We start from the raw sequence: 21,514 nt of genomic DNA, 5'->3' as shown, positions 1-21,514 counted from the left end.
AAGGTGTACTTTTTTTTTTTAAATTATAAAAGCAAAAATAAAGTGTATTCACACATTACGCTTTTACATTCATTATTGTTTCTTTACTAATATTAATTAAAGGGAACCTGTCACCCCCCCAGGCGTTTATAACTAAAAGAGCCACCTTGTGCAGCACTGATGCTGCATTCTGACAAGGTGGCTCTATTAGTTCGGGTCCCTGGCACTGCTGAAAGAATCGGTTTTGAAATTTGTTCCTCATACCGTGAAATTGTCCTGGAGACAGGTCTTTCCCCCCCAAATCCAGACGCCTCTCAGCCGTCAACCATGGCCTCTGCATGCCGGCCGCCGCCGCCTCTTTCTTCATCAGCGTCCCCGGCACCTGCGCTGTACGTTCGAAGGGCACCACAACTGCGCATGCCCGAAAAAAAATAACAGCGCAGGCGCCGCTAATGAAGTAAGAGGAGGCGGTGCGCAGAGGCCATGATTGACGGCAGTGAGGCGTCTGTATTCGTGGTGCAAGACCTGCCCCGGGGACGATTTCACAGTATGAGGAACAAATTTCAAAACTGATTCTTCCAGCAGTGCCAGGGACCCGAACTAAAAGAGCCACCTTGTCAGAATGCAGCATTAGTGCTGCACAAGCTGGCTCTTAGTTACAAATGCCTGGGGGGTGACAGGTCCCCTTTAAAAATCATACAATGTGATTGGATTTTTTTTTTTTTTTAAAGATTCTCTCACAGTTGAAGTTTACCTGTGATAAAAATTACAGACCGCATTATTTTTTATTGGTGGAAAACTTGCAAAATCGTCAGTGTATCAAATACTTCTTTTCCCCACTGTATCTCATCGAGATACCAAGCAGAGGGCTGGCAGCATGGTGTGTAGTACACCACTGTGTCAAGCTCTTTGGCTGTCCCAGTCAGTGGACTGGACAGATATTTCCTAAGGGCTGGGATGTGGCCCACAGGCCACTATATTGCTCAAATATGCATGCCATTGACCATTTCAGGTTACAATAGCAGCAGAACACCGCGCTGGATAGTTCATGATTGTACTTTTTTTAATTTTTTTTTATTTTTTATTATGTATACCCCTTTTCACATGTAAAGTGCCATGGAATAAATGGCGCTATAATAATAATAAATAATACATTGTCAAAGGAATTGTTTAGTCTTAGAAAAAATAAACCTGAATTCCTTCATTGGGACAGCAGACAGCCAAATTAGGGCAGTGTGCAATGTGCACTGTGTCACAATTCCTGAGTTATCCCTGTGTGGGGCGATGTCCCTGTGACATGAGGTCTAGTCGCCACATGACCGTAAGTATGCATGTCACATACATGGGGTCATGTGAGCGTCCACACGCACAGGGAATGCTCTGGGATCGTAACACTGCACACGGTCATGATGCAGACATTTGTTCTGAGACCAGACAGCCCCTGTAATGTCCAGATGGGTTGTGCATCACTGGAAACAGAGGATTCTGGAACTATTGTTCCAAACAAAAAAAAAAACATATGCATGACAAAGTATTTTTTAGCACCAGAAACAGACAGCTCCAACCTTGCTTATTTCAGCCTCATATTCTTTCCGTATTTCTCCAGGATTACAGATAAGATGTGCTGGATAAGACGCCAAGCCTAAAGTAGGGAAACAAGAGTGGCATTTATCATTCTGAATATGGATAGACATTTACGTTTCCTATTCTTTTTTTTTTTTTTTTTTAATCAGGTAAGTTTTATTAATTTTAAAACATTTTAGAATATATGACAGGACATCCAAATCACAACATTTGAAACCCAAACCTGACCCCCTTTCAAACACCATTCTTACTTGACCTGAACCTATATAAAATTATAAATATATAGTACGCATTAGCGAACAATTATAACAGACTAAAGATAGTCAAAATATGCATCCCTATTCCTTTTGGAGTAGACCCCTTTTTCAACCAGAATAAGAGATTCTACTTATGTGACATATTCACAGCGGGATTGAGGCTATGCCAAGATCCAATTTTAAGCAATTATTTTCAGGGCTCAGAGTGGAGTCAGAGTCATGGATTCTGAGTCCATATAAAATGGACTGACTGACTCCTAAAATATATAATAAAGTGGTACAGTAGTACATTGCAGGATGGGAAGTAAACATTTTTATAAGAATTTGGGGAAGGTATGAAATGTCTAATAAATGTCTGTTCAGTTCCTGATCTAAGGAACTGGGATTTTAGTGGAGATGAATCTGTGCAGCACTTTATGTACATTGCTCAGTAGTGACCAGTGCTGGGGAGACGGAGTCGTAGGTTCGGTTTACAGACTCCACAGTCCTGAATTTTCCTAGCCGCAATGGAAATTTTCCCCACCTCATCCACTCAACATATCCCAAAATGCATACCAGGGGGTCTTTTTCCACTGTACATTCATATACAAGCTCTATGAGGTTAAGGACCACAGTCCAAAATGTATACAGGTCCTTCTCAAAAAATTAGCATATAGTGTTAAATTTCATTATTTACCATAATGTAATGATTACAATTAAACTTTCATATATTATAGATTCATTATCCACCAACTGAAATTTGTCAGGTCTTTTATTGTTTTAATACTGATGATTTTGGCATACAACTCCTGATAACCCAAAAAACCTGTCTCAATAAATTAGCATATTTCACCCGTCCAATCAAATAAAAGTGTTTTTTAATAACAAACAAAAAAACCATCAAATAATAATGTTCAGTTATGCACTCAATACTTGGTCGGGAATCCTTTGGCAGAAATGACTGCTTCAATGCGGCGTGGCATGGAGGCAATCAGCCTGTGACAGTGCTGAGATGTTATGGAGGCCCAGGATGCTTCAATAGCGGCCTTAAGCGCATCCAGAGTGTTGGGTCTTGCGTCTCTCAACTTTCTCTTCACAATATCCCACAGATTCTCTATGGGGTTCAGGTCTGGAGAGTTGGCAGGCCAATTGAGCACAGTAATACCATGGTCAGTAAACCATTTACCAGTGGTTTTGGCACTGTGAGCAGGTGCCAGGTCGTGCTGAAAAATGAAATCTTCATCTCCATAAAGCATTTCAGCCGATGGAAGCATGAAGTGCTCCAAAATCTCCTGATAGCTAGCTGCATTGACCCTGCCCTTGATGAAACACAGTGGACCAACACCAGCAGCTGACATGGCACCCCACACCATCACTGACTGTGGGTACTTGACACTGGACTTCAGGCATTTTGGCATTTCCTTCTCCCCAGTCTTCCTCCAGACTCTGGCACCTTGATTTCCGAATGACATGCAAAATTTGCTTTCATCAGAAAAAAGTACTTGGGACCACTTAGCAACAGTCCAGTGCTGCTTCTCTGTAGCCCATTTCCTGCACACGCCTGTGCACGGTGGCTCTGGATGTTTCCACACCAGACTCAGTCCACTGCTTCCTCAGGTTCCCCAAGGTCTGGAATCGGTCCTTCTCCACAATCTTCCTCAGGGTCCGGTCACCTCTTCTCGTTGTACAGCGTTTTCTGCCACATTGTTTCCTTCCAACAGACTTACCATTGAGGTGCCTTGATACAGCACTCTGGGAACAGCCTATTTGTTGAGAAATTTCTTTTTGGGTCTTACCCTCTTGCTTGAGGGTGTCAATGATGGCCTTCTTGACATCTGTCAGGTCGCTAGTCTTACCCATGATGGGGGTTTTGAGTAATGAACCAGGCAGGGAGTTTTTAAAAGCCTCAGGTATCTTTTGCATGTGCTTAGAGTTAATTAGTTGATTCAGAAGATTAGGGTAATAGGTCGTTTAGAGCAGTGATTTTCAACCTTTTTTGAGCCGCGGCACATTTTTTATACTTAAAAAATCCCGAGGCACACCACCAACCAAAATGGCACAAAATGGTGCGTCCAGGTTTGAGATGAAAGTCTGCAGTCATTCTATGTGACTGCAGGCTTTTGAATTCTCACAGCGCAAGCACTGCACACTTTCAGGATTCTCCCTTGCCGGTGGCCAGAGTGGACGGTCATGACAGCACAAGTATGTGATTTGGATACTTCTGGTCACATTCTAACTAGACGTGTCCGGCCTCAGTCAATTCATTTTCATTGAATGAGGCCACACATGTCTAGTCAGCACGTGACCGCATGTATGTAAATCACCAACATCAGAGAATTATGATAGCAGTGTGCACTGTGAGAATTCAGAAGTCTGCAGTCACATAGTATGACTGCAGACTCATCACAACCTTGGACATCCCCTTTAATGTTCCTAACAAATAAAAATGAGAATTAGTATCACAAAAAAAACACATTTACATCCAGGTACCTGATAGATGACGTTGTTTGTGGAGTCGCCTCTTTCTTTTCATCTTCACCTTGTCCAGATGCCATGATGACTCTTCTCATCCACCGGCAGAGCTCGTTTCTGCAGACTTCCATCTTCTCCTGTCTTCTGCAGCACATCCCGACACAACACCCTTAAAGATAGCAGTGTTATTATAATGCTCCGGAATAACAATATCTGCCCTAGGCTGAGCCTCTGAGTAAATAATTGCCCCTCACTTTATTCCCAGCACATAATATGACCCTCACTGTCCCTCTTATGGTACATGCCATCCACACTACCCTCTCTCTCTTTTCCATACTTCACACTGCCTTCTCATACGGTGTCCCTCATAGAGAGCCCAGTCTCTCTACTGTGCCCCTTCATTACACTCCTCCTACTTGGCATACTGTCTCCTCCTGGCTGTTACCCTCACACTACTCAGTATCTATTATGTGTCCACTCACACTTTCATCCCCCCATACTGTCTGCACACATTTCTAATAGCCTCCTCCTGTACATCCCCCCCCTGCTAACATACCCCTTTGCTCTCTCCATATTTCCTCCTCACACATTCCCCCCTCACACATTCCCCCGACTCCCCATACTGTCCTCACACATCCCATCACCGTTGCTCCCAGTACTGTCAGCACACATTTTTCCCCTCGCTACTGTGTCCACCCCCATCTCCCCACAGAATATATCCACTGCCCTTCCGATAGAATAAATCCATCCCCTTCCACAGAATAAATGCACCCTGCCCCACACATGCTAAATAAATTCCAGCCCCCCCCCCCCCACGTACACACTGAATAAATCCCCCACACACACTGAATAAATCCCCCCACACACTGAATAAATCCCCCCACACGCTTAATAAATCCCCCCACATACTCCCCATAAACCCACCCCACGCTGAATCTTCGGTGTCTTCAGCTCCACAGCACAGGAGCACTTACCACCAAGTCTCTTCGTTCTTCTGCGCGCCGGATAGTGACGTCAGCAGCGTGATCACATGACTTGATCACGCTGCTGGCGTCGCTCTGACCCGGCAGTCAGAGCCTCAATTGTACTCGCAGCTGGTAGATGTCTGCGAGTACAATTGATCTCCGGGAGCCGGCGCGCTGCAGCTTCTCTGTGCCGGCTGTCAGCTTGACAGTCGGCACAGAGAACAGCTGACTCCCGTTCCCCGCGGCACACCCGACCATGTGTCGCGGCACACTAGTGTGCCGCGGCACACTGGTTGAAAAACACTGGTTTAGAGGACCTTTTCTTGATATGCTAATTTATTGAGACAGGTTTTTTGGGTTATCAGGAGTTGTATGCCAAAATCATCAGTATTAAAACAATAAAAGACCTGACAAATTTCAGTTGGTGGATAATGAATCTATAATATATGAAAGTTTAATTGTAATCATTACATTATGGTAAATAATTAAATTTAACACTATATGCTAATTTTTTGAGAAGGACCTGTATAATTACGTGCAGGACCATAACATGTGAAATAGCTCAGCTTCTTCCCCGATACAGTGCGGGCAATTAGAATTTTAAACAATAGGTGATCTATATACTCTGTGTATGACATAACTGTGGAGTCTACCAGGTTCATTTAGTGACAGGCTGGGAACGGCTTCCAGAACCAAAGTCCACCAATCGGGTTTCAGATCCAACTCCAACTTTTGCTTTTCCAATAAAGGAAATTGTTTAAGAAAGATTAATAGCAAATTGTCCTATATGCAAGAGATCTCTCAGTAACCCCTGATGAGCACATAATCTAATGTAATATCTTTCTGGACCATAGCCTTGTTTAACTAGCATTGAGCGTTATATACATGTGTACATTGAAATAGACTACTTTCAGGAAGAGGAGTCTCCTCCTGCAGGCATTCCAATGTTTTAAGTGTATCGCTACTGATTATCCGATATACATACTGAAGCCCCATAGGCCTCCAATTTCAAACAGCTTATCAAGTGCTGAGAGATATTCGTTATTCCATATGGGTGAATAAATTGTGAAGCATTCTACTTCTCTGATTTAACTTTAGACCTAACTTTACTGACAAGACAAAATGTAGGGCACTTCGGAAGTTTATTAAATTTCCCAGCCTCCGGACTACTCACCAACAAGCCCCCACCAACTACATTTGGAATAATGATGCCTATTGAATCTTTTGGTGACTTCTTTCCATCCCCTTAGGCGAGGACACTGAGCAGCTAAAAAGCATAACCATGAATTAGGGAATGCCAGGCCTCCTTCATCCTTAGGTCTCTGCATTTTCTATTCTTACTCTCTTACCGTCTTCAAAGTCATTCTCGGAGGTGTCCTGACCACTGGCACGGCGCTCGCACTCCTCTGGGTACTGACTCTGGATAATTTCCCACAGTTCATTATTCACCAGAGTTTTGGATCGTGCATTTTTTCGTGCCCAGTTGGAAACTCGCTGTCTGCAGTACGGACAGCACAGACTTGCTTTTTCTACAGTGGACGTGAAGCATGGGTAGCACAATGTGTGACTGCATGGCAGAGTCACCGGCTCCAGAAGTATCTCCCGACAGATGCCACAAATACATTCTGATCGCGGCAGACAATTCTTTTCTTTCTTCGGCATACTGGACTTAGACAGCGATCATCTTCTGCAGACCAAAGAGTGCAGGAATATGGAAATGCATGACACCTACAAATAAGTGCATCAGATTTGTATTAAAGCGGTTTCCAGACTTTTAATACTGAGTTTCACAACATTCGGTTTTCATGAGCCGAATATGGCGAATGATGCTCAGACTGGCCTCAGCTCTCCAGACCTAATGTCTAATAGGCTGTTAAATTCGGGTCAAAAGACCAGCAGCTGATCTGTACTTACACCAAATACAACATTACAACATTTTGAAACAGGCCTTAAAGTAGGTCATCAATATCAGGTCACTATGGGTGGACACCCTACACCGATTAGCTCTGGTAGTGTCCGAATGTAAACACTGCACAAAGCTGGAACATTACAGCGCCACACACTGTGTAGTGGCTATTCTCAGGTAGCGCAGCTCAGCATCTACTGGAATAACTGGGACCGGAGCTGCAGTACCTAAGAATTGCCACTATACAAAGTTTGGAGCTGTGCTGTACACGGCTTATATCCGGCCACCACAGGAGCGGATAACTGCTGAGCCCTGGGGGTGCCGCGTGTAGTACCCATGGCGATACGACACTGATCACCTTCAGTAAGTTTATCAGTATTGGAAGGCAAAATACTTAGAAAAGATGGACGAATGAACAATTCCATATCCTGTAGGCACAATAAACTAATGATTAGTGATGAGTGAACGTGCCTTAATAAAGGTGTTATCTGAGCATGATCGGGTGCTATCTGAGTGACTTCGTCGTGCTCAAATAATATATTCAAGTCCTGTGCCTGCATGTCCCCCAGCTGTTCGACAGCCGCGAGCCATGCAGCCGGGGGGACTCAAATATATATTATTTGACCGCGACAAAGAGACACTACTAGCACATGAGCATGCTGGGATAACACCTTATCCGAACATGTTCGCTCATCACTAGTAAATGATGGGGGAAAAAAAAAAAAAACACATTCATTTACACATAAAAAATAATTCCGCCACAGTGAGTGGAGCCTACTTTCCGCAATAACAGGATTTTTGGTTGCTTACCGTAAAATCTGTTTCTTGGAGCCTCCATTGGGGGACACAGGAAACAAGGGTGTATGCTGCTGCCACTAGGAGGCTGACACTATGCAAATAAAAAAGTTAGCTCCTCCTCTGCAGTGTACACCCCACCGACTGGCATTATACTCTTCAGTTAGTGAGAAAGAAGTAGGAGAAAAACAACAAGGTTGACAAACCATAACCACAAACTTGAGAACTGTAAACGTGATAACAGTCAAACGTGAAAACAATCACAGAGCATAGAACAACAGAAACTGAGAAACATTGGGAGGGAGCTGTGTCCCCCCAATGGAGGCTCCAAGAAACAGATTTTACGGTGAGCAACCAAAAATCCTGTTTTCTTTATCGCCTCTCATTGGGGGACACAGGAACCATGGGACGTCCCAAAGCAGTCCCAAGGGCGGGAAAAAACAGACTTCCATCAGGTCAGAGCACTCACCACTGCCGCCTGCAAGATCCTTCTGCCTAGGCTGGCGTCCGCCGAAGCGTAGGTATGGACCTTGTAAAATTCGGCGAACGCGTGGATGGAAGACCAGGTTGCCGCTTTGCAAAGCTGTAGGGCGGAAGCCCTGTGGTGCACCGCCCAGGAGGCGCCGACTGCCCGGGTAGAGTGAGCCTTGATCCCAGGAGGAGGCACTCTGTTCTTGACCCGGTAAGCTTCCAGAATAGCCGTTCTGATCCAGCGAGCAATAGTCGCCTTAGAGGCCGGCTGGCCTCTGCGCGAGCCGTCAGGAATGACGAAAAGAGAATCCGTCTTCCGGAAGGTGGACGTTCTATCCAGATAGATCTTCATTGCCCTGACCAGGTCCAGCTTGTTCAACGATCGCTCCAGAGGATGAGTCGGAGCTGGACAAAAAGAAGGTAGAACGATGTCCTCGTTGAGGTGGAAGGTGGAAACCACCTTAGGAAGAAAGGAAGGCGGAGGCCTGAGGACCACCTTGTCCTGGTGGATGACCAAGAACGGAGGACGGCAAGACAGGGCCGCCAGCTCGGAAACGCGGCGGATAGAAGTGATGGCCACAAGAAGAGCCACCTTCCAAGACAGAACTGACAGGGGAACCTGCCTGAGAGGCTCAAAGGGGGAAACCCTCAGAGCGTCCAGTACCAGGTTTAAATCCCATGAATCCACAGGGGCCCTGTACGGAGGGACCGTGTGGGCTGCTCCTTGAAGGAAGGTCTTAACCTGTGGTCGGGAAGCTAAAGTCTTCTGAAAAAGGATGGAAAGCGCAGAAACCTGGCCCTTTAGGGAACTAAGAGCAAGGCCCGAATCCAGTCCTGCTTGAAGGAAAGCCAAGATGGAAGGCAGGGAAAAAGACAGAGGAAACGCGGTTGGACTCGCACCAACAGAAGTAAGCCTTCCAGGTACGATAGTAGATCTTGGAAGACGAAGGCTTCGGAGCCTGAATCATGGTGTGAATCACCCAGGCCGAAAGGCCGGACGCTCTTAGAACTGCGGTCTCAACAGCCACGCTGTTAAACTGAGCGACCGAGAATTCGGGTGGCAGATCGGGCCCTGAGACAGCAGATCGGGCCTGTCTGGAAGGCGCCAGGGAGCGTCCGCGAGAAGATTGACGAGCTCCGTGAACCAAGCTCTCCTGGGCCAATCCGGAGCGATTAGAATGACCGGCACCCCTTCCGCTTTGATCTTCTTCAACAGTTTGGGAAGTAATGGAAGGGGTGGGAACAGGTAGGGCAGCACGAACTGTGACCAAGGAATGGCCAGAGCGTCGACGCCCGCTGCGAGCGGATCGCGAGACCTGGAGACGAACTGCAGAACCTTCCTCTTCATTCGAGACGCCGTGAGGTCCACGTCCGAGGTCCCCCATCGAAGACAAATCTGATGGAAGACCTGCGGATGTAAGGACCATTCCCCTGCCGCGAGATCCTCGCGGCTGAGGAAGTCGGCGGCCCAATTGTTCACGCCGGGGATATGCACAGCGGATATCACCGAAACCGTTGTCTCTGCCCAGAGGAGGATCTTGGATACCTCGGCCAAGGAGCTCCGAGTCCCCCCCTGATGGTTGACATATGCCACCGCCGTGGCATTGTCCGTCTGGATTCGGATAGGAAGGCCCCTGAGAATCCTTTCCCAGTGACGAAGGGACAGAAAAATGGCCCGGATCTCGAGGACATTGATCGGCAAGGTTGACTCTTGCGCCGACCAGCGGCCCTGTACAGTCAGGTGGCGAAACACTGCACCCCAGCCGAGCAGGCTGGCATCCGTCGTCACCACTTGCCAGTGAACTGGAAGGAAGGACCTGCCCTGGGAGACGAGAGGTGATGTGAGCCACCAGTTGAGAGACTGTTTGACCCGGGAAGAGAGTCCGATCGGGCGGTCCAGGGAGAAGACAGACTTGTTCCACTGAGACAGGATGGCTTGCTGAAGAGGTCGGGAGTGAAATTGGGCGAAGGGAATCGCTTCCAATGTTGCTACCATCCTCCCCAAAACCTTCATGGCCGATCGGAAGGAGGGAGACCGAGGGCCCTGGAGCACGCGTATGTCCCGACGAAGAATGGATATCTTGTCTTCGGGGAGAAAAACCTTGGTCCGACGGGTGTCGAAAAGCATGCCCAGAAAGATGATGCGCTGAGAAGGAATGACAGGACTTCTTCCGGTTGACCAGCCACCCGAAACGGGCTAGGGTGTCGAGAACGATGAACAGGCTTTTGTGGGCCTGAGAAAAGGACAGAGCCTTGATGAGGATGTCGTCGAGGTATGGAAACAGAATCAGGCCTCTGACCCTCAAGATGGTCACCAGCGCTGCCATGATCTTCGTAAAAACTCTCGGGGCGGTTGCAAAACCGAACGGCAGGGCGACGAACTGAAAAGTTCCTGAAGCACTGCAAAACGCAGGTATCGGTGATGTCCTGGAAATATCGGAACATGGAGGTAGGCGTCCTGAATATTTATGGAACACAAATTCGTGAGCCTCCATGGAAGCAATTACCGAACAAAGGGATTCCATCCTGAAGTGCTTCAGGCGGACTCTCTTGTTCAGCAATTTGAGATCTAGGATGGGACGCACTCTGCCGTCTTTTTTTGGTACCACAAAAAGGTTTGAGTAGAAACCTGTGAACCGTTCTTTTTCTGGGACGGGAACGATTACCCCGGCTTTGAGGAGAGACGCGATGGCTGCGAAGAAGCCCGGAACTAGAGCGGGGTCTCTTGGAGGTCGGGATTCGAAGAAACGATCCCGGGGTCGTGAAAGGAACTCTATCTTGTATCCCGAGGATACCACTTCCCTGACCCAAGCGTCCTCTACCAGGGAGATCCATCCAGACGTCCCTGAAGAAGAGGAGACGGCCGCCCAGCCTGGGAGGTGGGCTGGCTACTAGCCGAGAGTCATGCCGAGGTGGTTCTTCCAGTCCTGGACCTGGAGGATCTACCCTGGGAGTAGAGAGGACGCCAGGAAGGAGTGGGCCTAAAGGATACCGTCTTCTTCTGTTGACGGGCCTGTGGCCTCTGTTGCTGCTGGGAGAAGGAATTAGATGCCGCGAAGCGCCGAAAGGGCCAAAAAGACCGAAATTGACGTCTAGGAGGAGGGCGTCGAGGCTTGGCCTGGGGAAGAAGGGAACTCGTGCCCCCTGTAGCATCCTTAATGATTTGGTCCAGCTGAGAACCAAAGAGACGAGACCCCTGAAAAGGCAGGCTGGTAAGGGACTTTTTAGAAGACAAGTCCGCCTGCCAAGCCTTAAGCCAAACGGTCCGGCGGATGGCAACCGCGTTGCTGGACGCCTGAGCCGCACAAGACGCGGCGTCCAGGGAGGAGGAGACCAGATATTCACCTGCGTGAGAAATCTGATTGGCAAGTTCCGCTAGCTGTCCGGATGGAACCCCATCCAGAATGCCCTGACGGAGCTGTTTGGCCCATTTAGATATGGATTTTGAAACCCAAGTGGAAGCAAAGGCCGGGCAAAGACTAGCTGAGGCCGCTTCAAAAGCTGATTTCGCGAAAGATTCTATAACTCTATCGTTAGAATCCTTCAGAGATGCTCCGCCAGACAGTGGGAGGAATGTGTTGGTGGACAGTCTGGAAACTGGAGGGTCCGCCGAAGGGGAGGCAGTCCAATTAGCGGTGAGCTCCGGAGAGAAGGGATATAAGACGCCAAGTCACTTTCCTCTCTAAAAGCGTCTGGTCGGGTTCTCTTTTTCTCTGGTCATAATCTCCTGGAATTCCGGGTGAGGAGCGAAAAACTTGGAAGGTGGTTTAGCCCGTCTAAACGAGACCGCCTGATCTGCGGGTTCCGTAGAGGACTCCTTGATGCCGCAGGATAGATTTATTGCTCCAATGAGATTCTGAACCATATCCCTCATGGTAGCGATTTGGTTCGAATCTAGCTCCGAAACATCCTCCGAAGGCGCATCAGAGAAAGCCTCGCCTGACTCAGGGGAGGAGGACCGGGAGGACGCCGACTGCAGAGGAGGACCGAGTGGCGAGATGGAACGAGAAGAGGACTCAGACCGCCGTTCCTGTCTGGATCTTTTGCGGCTAGCCATGGAGGGTTCGGACGGAGCTTCCTGCGACCCGCTGGCTACTGCGGGGGTCTGCAGGGGTAACCGATCCAGCACGGACACCGAAGTTTGAGACACCCGAGTTAGGTCGGCCACCGATTGTGACAGAGAGGAAGCCCAGCCTGGGATGGGGGTATCACTCTCGGGCGGATCGGCCGGGGGATCCTGGGCGGTGGGAACAATCGGGTTGCTGCAGGCCTGACAGAGCGGAGAGGACTGACGCTAGGGAAGTTTGGTGTTACAGGACGAACATGCAAAGTACTTGACTAAGGTAGAAGAGGAAGAAGTAGGAGGACGAGAGCGGCCCCCTTTAGAATTAGACATTTTGGAAAGGTTCCTGAAGAAAATGCCAGCAGGTTAGGGGACAGTGGGGCAGAGGGGGGTGTCAGTCTGCACTGCAGATCTACTCACGGCAGACGAAAAACACGGATACCAGTATGCTGCAGGCCTGGAGGAAGGATGCTGTGGATCTCCGGCGCAGATGGCGTGCTGTGTCCCCAGAAAGAAGCGCTCTGCGGAGTTCTAGAAGGTGTGTGGCACGATGCAAGAATCACGTGCCCTGAGTGTCCAGCAGCGGCGTGGAGGAAGGGGCGGAGCCAGCCAAGATGGCGCTGGTGGGTGGGAATGCAGGGCACAGTTTTGTCGGGCAGGAGAAAGCCCGCCCGAAAAGAAGAGGAAGTGGGCGGAGCGCAGCACCGGAAGTAGGCCCCGGGAAAAGCCGGGGCCTAGATTAGGAGCCGGCGACCAAACCGTGGTGCCGGCGCTAACTGTGGTGAAAAATGAGCGGCGAGGTAGCCTGCGAGGCCGCCGCATAGAAGGGGGGCCGCAGGCTAGTGTGTCCCCCCGGGGCCTGAATTAGGCAAACGGTGACCGCCGGAGGAACCGCGGCGATGTTAGGTGGGCCCACCGCGCAGGGAAGTGCTGCAAAGCAGCGATGACCCCTGCGGAACCCTGGGCCCCTTTTAGGAACGCCGACCAGGCCAAAAAGGTGGCCTGGAATACTTAAAACAAGGGACCCCCCACTAGGAATACTCACCTAAAAACATCCCACGTCGTCCGTTACTAACCTCAAATGGGAAGGTATCAGACGTACATGGGACCGAACTTCTGAGCACGCTCGTGTGCTAGGATCATGGTCCTGGATAGGGATCTATGAGGATACGGGGTGGCAGTACACGCCATACTCATAGTCCGCCTTTTGGGAATACAGGTGCGACTGTTCACCCTGTATCCCTTCCGGAAAAGCTGAAAAGAAACTATGCACATTGAGGTAGATAAGGGTCTAATGAAAGACCCGTGTCCACCTCCTACTGACACTAAGCTAAACTGAAGAGTATAATGCCAGTCGGTGGGGTGTACACTGCAGAGGAGGAGCTAACTTTTTTATTTGCATAGTGTCAGCCTCCTAGTGGCAGCAGCATACACCCATGGTTCCTGTGTCGCCCAATGAGAGGCGATAAAGAAAAAAGCATTTAATATTGCAGCTACGTATATTGCAGCTACGTATATTGCAGCTACGTATATTGCAGCTACGTATATTGCAGCTACGTATATTGCAGCTACGTATATTGCAGCTACGTATATTGCAGCTAAGTACCGGTATATTGCAGCTAAGTATATTGCAGCTAAGTACCGGTATACTGCAGCTAAGTATATCTTTCGCTATAACTCAACAGCGTTAAGAGAAATAGAGATTGAAGATGGGATTGGTATCATTGGAACAGCTGAGACCAGTCCATAACCGCCCCCTGGCTAGCTTCTCCCCGCACGGCTACTGGTGAATGTCAGATCTCTCCTGATGTACACACAGACGCATGGTAGACACATGTCACTTGCCTCAAGGAACGTGGGGTAAAGCAAGCAGGGGGAAGCTCAGGACTAGCCTAATCTATTCCTATGCTGGGTCTTCAAAGTCTATTTAGTTGAAGTGTTTCAGAGAAGAGTACCGTACTCGAGTATAAGCCGAGATTTTCAGCCCCAAATAATGGGCTGAAAGTGCCCCTCTCGGCTTATACTCGAGTGATGGAAGGCGAGGGGAGGGGGGGGGGGGGGGGGGTCGGCGGGTGAGGGGGAGCGACGCCTGTCAAATACTCTCCTGCTCCCGGCGGTCCCTGCATGTCCCACGTCTCCGGGAGCGGCAGCTTCTGCCTCTGTTCAGCAGTCACTTGTACTGCTCATTAAAGTTGTGAATATGGACTCCACTCCCATAGGGGTGGAGCCGCATATTCATTACAGTAATGAGCGGTGCCACGTGACCGCTTACTACAGGAAGAAGCTGCCGCTCCCGGAGACATGAGACATGCAGGGACCGCGCCGGGAGAGTATTTCATATTCACCTTTCCGCGTTCCACAGCCGCCCCATCTTCCGCGTCCTCTGCAGTGACCGTTCAGGTCAAAGGGCGCGATGACGTATTAGTGTGCGCGCCGCCCTCTGCGTGAACAGTCAGTGCGGAGAGACGGGACACTGAGGAGCAGCGACGAGAGGTGAGTATGTCATTTTTTTTTTTTTTTTTACTGCAGCAGCATTACATGTGGCACAATGCTATATGGAGCGTCTATGGGGCCATAAAGAACTGCATGGGGCATTATATGGGGCATCTATGGGGCCATATCTGCATGGAGCATTATATGGGGTTATAATGAACTGCATGGAGCATTATATGGGGCATCTATGGGGCCATAACTGCATGGAGCATTATATGGAGCAACTATGGGGCCATAAAGAACTGCATGGAGCATTATATGGGGCATCTATAGGGCCATAACTGCATGGAGCATTATATGGTGCATCTATGGGGCCATAACTGCATGGAGCATTATATGGGGCCATAACTGCATAGAGCATTATATGGTGCATCTATGGGGCCATAACTGCATGGAGCAACTATGGGGCCATAACTGCATGGAGCATTATATGGGGCCATAATGAACTGCATGGAGCATTATATGGGGCCATAACTGCATGGAGCATTATATGGGGCATCTATGGGGCCATAAAGAACGGCATGGAGCATTATATGGAGCAACTATGGGGCCATAACTGCATGGAGCATTATATGGAGCAACTATGGGGCCATAAAGAACTGCATGGAGCATTATATGGGGCATCTATGGGGCCATAACTGCATGGAGCATTATGTGGGGCATCTATGGGGCCATAAAGAACTGCATGGAGCATTATATGGAGCAACTATGGGGCCATAACTGCATGGAGTTTTATATGGGGCCATAACTGCATAGAGCATTATATGGGGCCATAACTGCATGGAGCATTATATGGGGCCATAATGAACTGCATGGAGCATTATATGGGGCATCTATGGGGCCATAACTGCATGGAGCATTATATGGGGCCATAATGAACTGCATGGAGCATTATATGGGGCATCTATGGGGCCATAACTGCATGGAGCATTATATGGGGCATCTATGGGGCCATAAAGAACTGCATGGAACATTATATGGGGCCATAACTGCATGGAGCATTATATGGGACATCTATGGGGCCATAAAAAAACTGCATGGAGCATTATATGGGGCATCTATGGGGCCATAACTGCATGGAGCATTATATGGGGCATCTATGGGGCCATAAAGAACTGCATGGAGCATTATATGGAGCAACTATGGGGCCATAACTGCATGGAGCATTATATGGGGCCATAACTGCATAGAGCATTATATGGGGCATCTATGGGGCCATAACTGCATGGAGCATTATATGGGGCCATAATGAACTGCATGGAGCATTATATGGGGCATCTATGGGGCCATAAAGAACTGCATGGAGCATTATATGGGGCATCTATGGGGCCATAAAGAACTGCATGGAGCATTTTATGGGGCATCTATGGGGCCATAACTGCATGGAGCATTATATGGGGCACCTATGGGGCCATAACTGCATGGAGCATTATATGGGGCATCTATGGGGCCATAAAGAACTGCATGGAGCATTATATGGGGCATCTATGGGGCCATAACTGCATGGAGCATTATATGGGGCATCTATGGGGCCATAAAGAACTGCATGGAGCATTATATGGGGCCATAACTGCATGGAGCATTATATGGGGCATCTATGGGGCCATAACTGCATGGAGCATTATATGGGGCCATAAAGAACTGCATGGAGCATTATATGGAGCATCTATGGGGCCATAACTGCATGGAGCATTATATGGAGCATCTATTGGGCCATAAAGAACTGCATGGAGCATTATATGGGGCCATAACTGCATGGAGCATTATATGGGGCCATAAAGAACTGCATGGAGCATTATATGGAGCATCTATGGGTCCAGAACTGCATGGAGCATTATATGGAGCATCTATTGGGCCATAAAGAACTGCATGGAGCATCTATTGGGCCATAAAGAACTGCATGGAGCACTATATGGGGCCATAAAGAACTGCATGGAGCATCTTATGGGGCCATAAAGAACTGCATGGAACATTATATGGGGCCATAATGAACTGTATGGAGCATTATATGGGGCCTATTTTGTATGGAGCATATTATGGGGTCATAATGAACTGCATGGAGCATTATATGGGGCTCCTGATTCAATATGGATATTCAAAAACACTTAACCTACTGATATCTCAATTAATTTTACTCTTATTGGTATCTATTTTTATTTTTGACATTTACCGGTAGCTGCTGCATTTTCCACCCTAGGCTTATAATCGAGTCAATAAGTTTTCCCAGTTTTTTGTTGCAAAATTAGGGGGGGTCGGCTTATACTCGAGTATATATGGTATATCTGACTGCAACCATGCAGGCAAGCTGGGATTCATGTGGCTCCTGGCTTGGACAGAATGAATCATCTTACAGGTTCCCTATAAGGCTGCCATCACACTAGCAGTATTTGGTCAGTATTTTACATCAGTATTTGCAAGCCAAAACCAGGAGTAGGTGATAAATGCAGAAGTGGTGCATATGTTTCTATTATACTTTTCCTCTAATTGTTCCTCTCCTGGTTTTGGCTACAAATACTGATGTAAAATACTGACCAAATACTGATAGTGTTACGGCAGGCTAAGGCCATGTGCACACGTTCAGTATTTTTCACGTTTTTTTCGCTATAAAAACGCGAAAAAAAACGCTTACATATGCCTCCCATTATTTTAAGTGTATTCCGCATTTCTTGTGCAAATGTTGCATTTTTTTCAGCGAAAAAAAAAGCAACATGTTCATTAAATATGCGGAATTGCGGGGATTCCGCACACCTAGGAATGCATTGATCTGCTTACTGCCCGCACGGGGCTGTGCACACCATGCGGGAAGTAAGTGCATCATGTGCGGTTGGTACCCAGGGTGGAGGAGAGGAGACTCTCCTCCACGGACTGGGCACCATATAATTGGTCAAAAAAAAAGAATTAAAATAAAAAATAGTCATATACTCACCTTCGATGGCCCCCGGAGTGTTCCCGCCTCTCTGCGCTGCATGCTGCTGCTTCCGTTCCTATAGATGGTGTGGTGAAGGACCTGCGATGACGTCGCTGTCTTGTGATTGGTCGCGTGACCGCGATGTCATCGAAGGTCCTACACACACAAACACACACACACACACACACACACACACACACACACACACCATCTATAGGAATGGACGCCGCTGAAGGTGAGTATAACCATTTTTTGATTATTTTTATCATGATATCTTTTTACTATTGATGCTGCATAAGCAGCATCTATAGTAAAAAGTTGGTCACACTTGTCAAACAGTATGTTTGACAAGTGTGACCAACCTGTCAGTCAGTTTTCCAAGCGATGCTACAGATCGCTTGGAAAACTTTAGCATTCTGCAAGCTAATTACCGTATATACTCGAGTATAAGCCGACCCGAGTATAAGCCGACCCCCCTAATTTTGCCATAAAAAACTGGGAAAACTTATTGACTCGAGTATAAGCCTAGGGTGGAAAATGCAGCAGGTACCGGTGAATTTCAAAATTAGAAATAGATGCTCCATACCGTTCATTATGGCCCCATAGATGCTCCACATAAAGCTGTGCCACATATAATGCTCTGCACCGTTCATTATGGCCCCATAGATGCTCCACATAAAGCTGTGCCATATATACAATGCTCTGCACCGTTGCCCCATAGCTGTGCCATATATATAATGCTCTGCACCGTTGCCCCATAGCTGTGCCATATATATAATGCTCTGCACCGTTGCCCCATAGCTGTGCCATATATATAATGCTCTGCACCGTTGCCCCATAGCTGTGCCATATATATAATGCTCTGCACCGTTGCCCCATAGCTGTGCCATATAGTGCTCTGCACCGTTGCCCCATAGCTGTGCCATATAGTGCTCTGCACCGTTGCCCCATAGCTGTGCCATATAGTGCTCTGCACCGTTGCCCCATAGCTGTGCCATATAGTGCTCTGCACCGTTGCCCCATAGCTGTGCCATATAGTGCTCTGCACCGTTGCCCCATAGCTGTGCCATATAGTGCTCTGCACCGTTGCCCCATAGCTGTGCCATATAGTGCTCTGCACCGTTGCCCCATAGCTGTGCCATATAGTGCTCTGCACCGTTGCCCCATAGCTGTGCCATATAGTGCTCTGCACCGTTGCCCCATAGCTGTGCCATATAGTGCTCTGCACCGTTGCCCCATAGCTGTGCCATATAGTGCTCTGCACCGTTGCCCCATAGCTGTGCCATATAGTGCTCTGCACCGTTGCCCCATAGCTGTGCCATATAGTGCTCTGCACCGTTGCCCCATAGCTGTGCCATATAGTGCTCTGCACCGTTGCCCCATAGCTGTGCCATATAGTGCTCTGCACCGTTGCCCCATAGCTGTGCCATATAGTGCTCTGCACCGTTGCCCCATAGCTGTGCCATATAGTGCTCTGCACCGTTGCCCCATAGCTGTGCCATATAGTGCTCTGCACCGTTGCCCCATAGCTGTGCCATATAGTGCTCTGCACCGTTGCCCCATAGCTGTGCCATATAGTGCTCTGCACCGTTGCCCCATAGCTGTGCCATATAGTGCTCTGCACCGTTGCCCCATAGCTGTGCCATATAGTGCTCTGCACCGCTGCCCCATAGCTGTGCCATATAGTGCTCTGCACCGTTGCCCCATAGCTGTGCCATATAGTGCTCTGCACCGTTGCCCCATAGCTGTGCCATATAGTGCTCTGCACCGTTGCCCCATAGCTGTGCCATATAGTGCTCTGCACCGTTGCCCCATAGCTGTGCCATATAGTGCTCTGCACCGTTGCCCCATAGCTGTGCCATATAGTGCTCTGCACCGTTGCCCCATAGCTGTGCCATATAGTGCTCTGCACCGTTGCCCCATAGCTGTGCCATATAGTGCTCTGCACCGTTGCCCCATAGCTGTGCCATATAGTGCTCTGCACCGTTGCCCCATAGCTGTGCCATATAGTGCTCTGCACCGTTGCCCCATAGCTGTGCCATATAGTGCTCTGCACCGTTGCCCCATAGCTGTGCCATATAGTGCTCTGCACCGTTGCCCCATAGCTGTGCCATACATATAATGCTCTGCACCATTGCCCCATAGCTGTGCCATACATATAATGCTCTGCACCATTGCCCCATAGCTGTGCCATATAGTGCTCTGCACCGTTGCCCCATAGCTGTGCCATATAGTGCTCTGTACCGTTGCCCCATAGCTGTGCCATATAGTGCTCTGCACTGTTGCCCCATAGATGCTCCACATAAAGCTGTGCCTTATATATAGTGCTCTGCACCGTTGCCCCATAGATACTCCACATAAATCTGTGACATTGCTGCTGCTGCAATAAAATAATAAACCACATACTCACCTCTCTTGCCTGCAGCTCCTCAGCGTCCCGTCCCGTCCCGGCGTCTCTCTGCACTGACTGATCAGGCAAAGGCGGCGCGCACACTATATGCGTCATCGCGCCCTCTGACCTGAACAGTCAGTGCGGAGAGACGCCGGGAAGATGGCACGACGCCCGGCGTGTGGAACGAGGACAGGTGAATATGACATACTTACCTGCTCCCGGCGTCCCGCTCCTTCCCCGGACAGCTGGTCTTCGGTGCCGCAGCCTCTTCCTCTATCAGCGGTCACCGTTACCGCTTCATTAGAGAAATGAATAGGCGGCTCTGCCCCTATGGGAGGTGGAGCAGCCTATTCATTTCTCTAATGAGCGGTCCCATGTGACCGCTCAGGGGAAGAGCTGCGGCACCCGGAGACCGTGGGACGGGCAGGGGGAGCGCCAGGAACGCCGGAACTAGGTAAGTATATGACAGTCCTCACCCGCCGACCCCACCACCGATCATGACTCGAGTATAAGCCGAGAGGGGCACTTTCAGCCCAAAAATTTGGGCTGAAAATCTCGGCTTATACTCGAGTATATACGGTACGCTTTCAAAATGCTAAAAAAAACACGAAAAAAACGGGGAAAAAACGCAAAAAAAAATGCGGATTTCTTGCAGACAATTTCCGGTTTTCTTCAGGAAATTTCTGCAAGAAATCCTGACGTGTGCACATACCCTAACTGCTGGGTACTTCCACCTGCAGAGCTAGATATATTGGGTGACAGGATATAGCTCCATATTCAACACCTGCTGAAAGGAGAGCGCACACAATGGCTAGTATATAGTGGAGTACTCCAACATAGATTTCTGTGAACAGAGAAAAAAAACACAAGAAAAGTGAGCTGCATGCGGCAGACAGGGATAATATGCCGGCAGCAGTAGGCTCTGAGCTCAGTGAGTGTTACCTGGGAGGCAGCACATTTTCTTTCTCCTCACCATTGTTTAGTGACGAAGCCAATTTTTTAAAATCTGACCAGTGTCACTTTATATGGTAATAACTCTGCAACGCTTCAACAAATCCCAGTGATTTTGAGATTGTTTTTTCGTGACACATTATACTTTATGATAATGGTAAATTTAGGTCAATATGTTTTGTGTTTATTTATAAAAAAATATCAAAAATTTGAGAAAAATGTTAAAAAATTAGCAATTTTCAAAATTTTAATGATTATCCTTTTAATCCAGATAGTCATACCAAAGCAAACCATTAATA

General features: G+C 48.4%; 1 protein-coding gene across 3 annotated transcripts in view; it reads right to left on the bottom strand.

Moving 5' to 3' along the window:
- Positions 1-21,514, bottom strand: part of RNF168 (ring finger protein 168) — a 74,523-nt gene that overhangs the window by 46,330 nt on the left and 6,679 nt on the right. For 2 of the 3 annotated variants that reach the window (XR_013221967.1, XM_077291216.1), the window contains exons 2-3: positions 6,586-6,964; positions 1,545-1,621 (exon numbers count right to left, since the gene is read on the bottom strand). Coding sequence is in view for 2 of the 3 variants with exons in the window: in XM_077291216.1 (XP_077147331.1) it covers positions 1,545-1,621; positions 6,586-6,898 (390 nt within the window). In the remaining variant the exon portion in view is untranslated. Of the gene's footprint in view, positions 1-1,544; positions 1,622-6,410; positions 6,504-6,585; positions 6,965-21,514 lie in introns of all 3 variants that reach the window. The other variant, XM_077291215.1, reaches the window with a different exon arrangement.

This window comes from Ranitomeya variabilis, chromosome 2, assembly GCF_051348905.1.
Source record: "Ranitomeya variabilis isolate aRanVar5 chromosome 2, aRanVar5.hap1, whole genome shotgun sequence".
In the NCBI taxonomy this organism is placed as follows: Eukaryota; Metazoa; Chordata; class Amphibia; order Anura; family Dendrobatidae; genus Ranitomeya; species Ranitomeya variabilis.
This window is presented reverse-complemented; position numbering and strand designations above follow the sequence as displayed.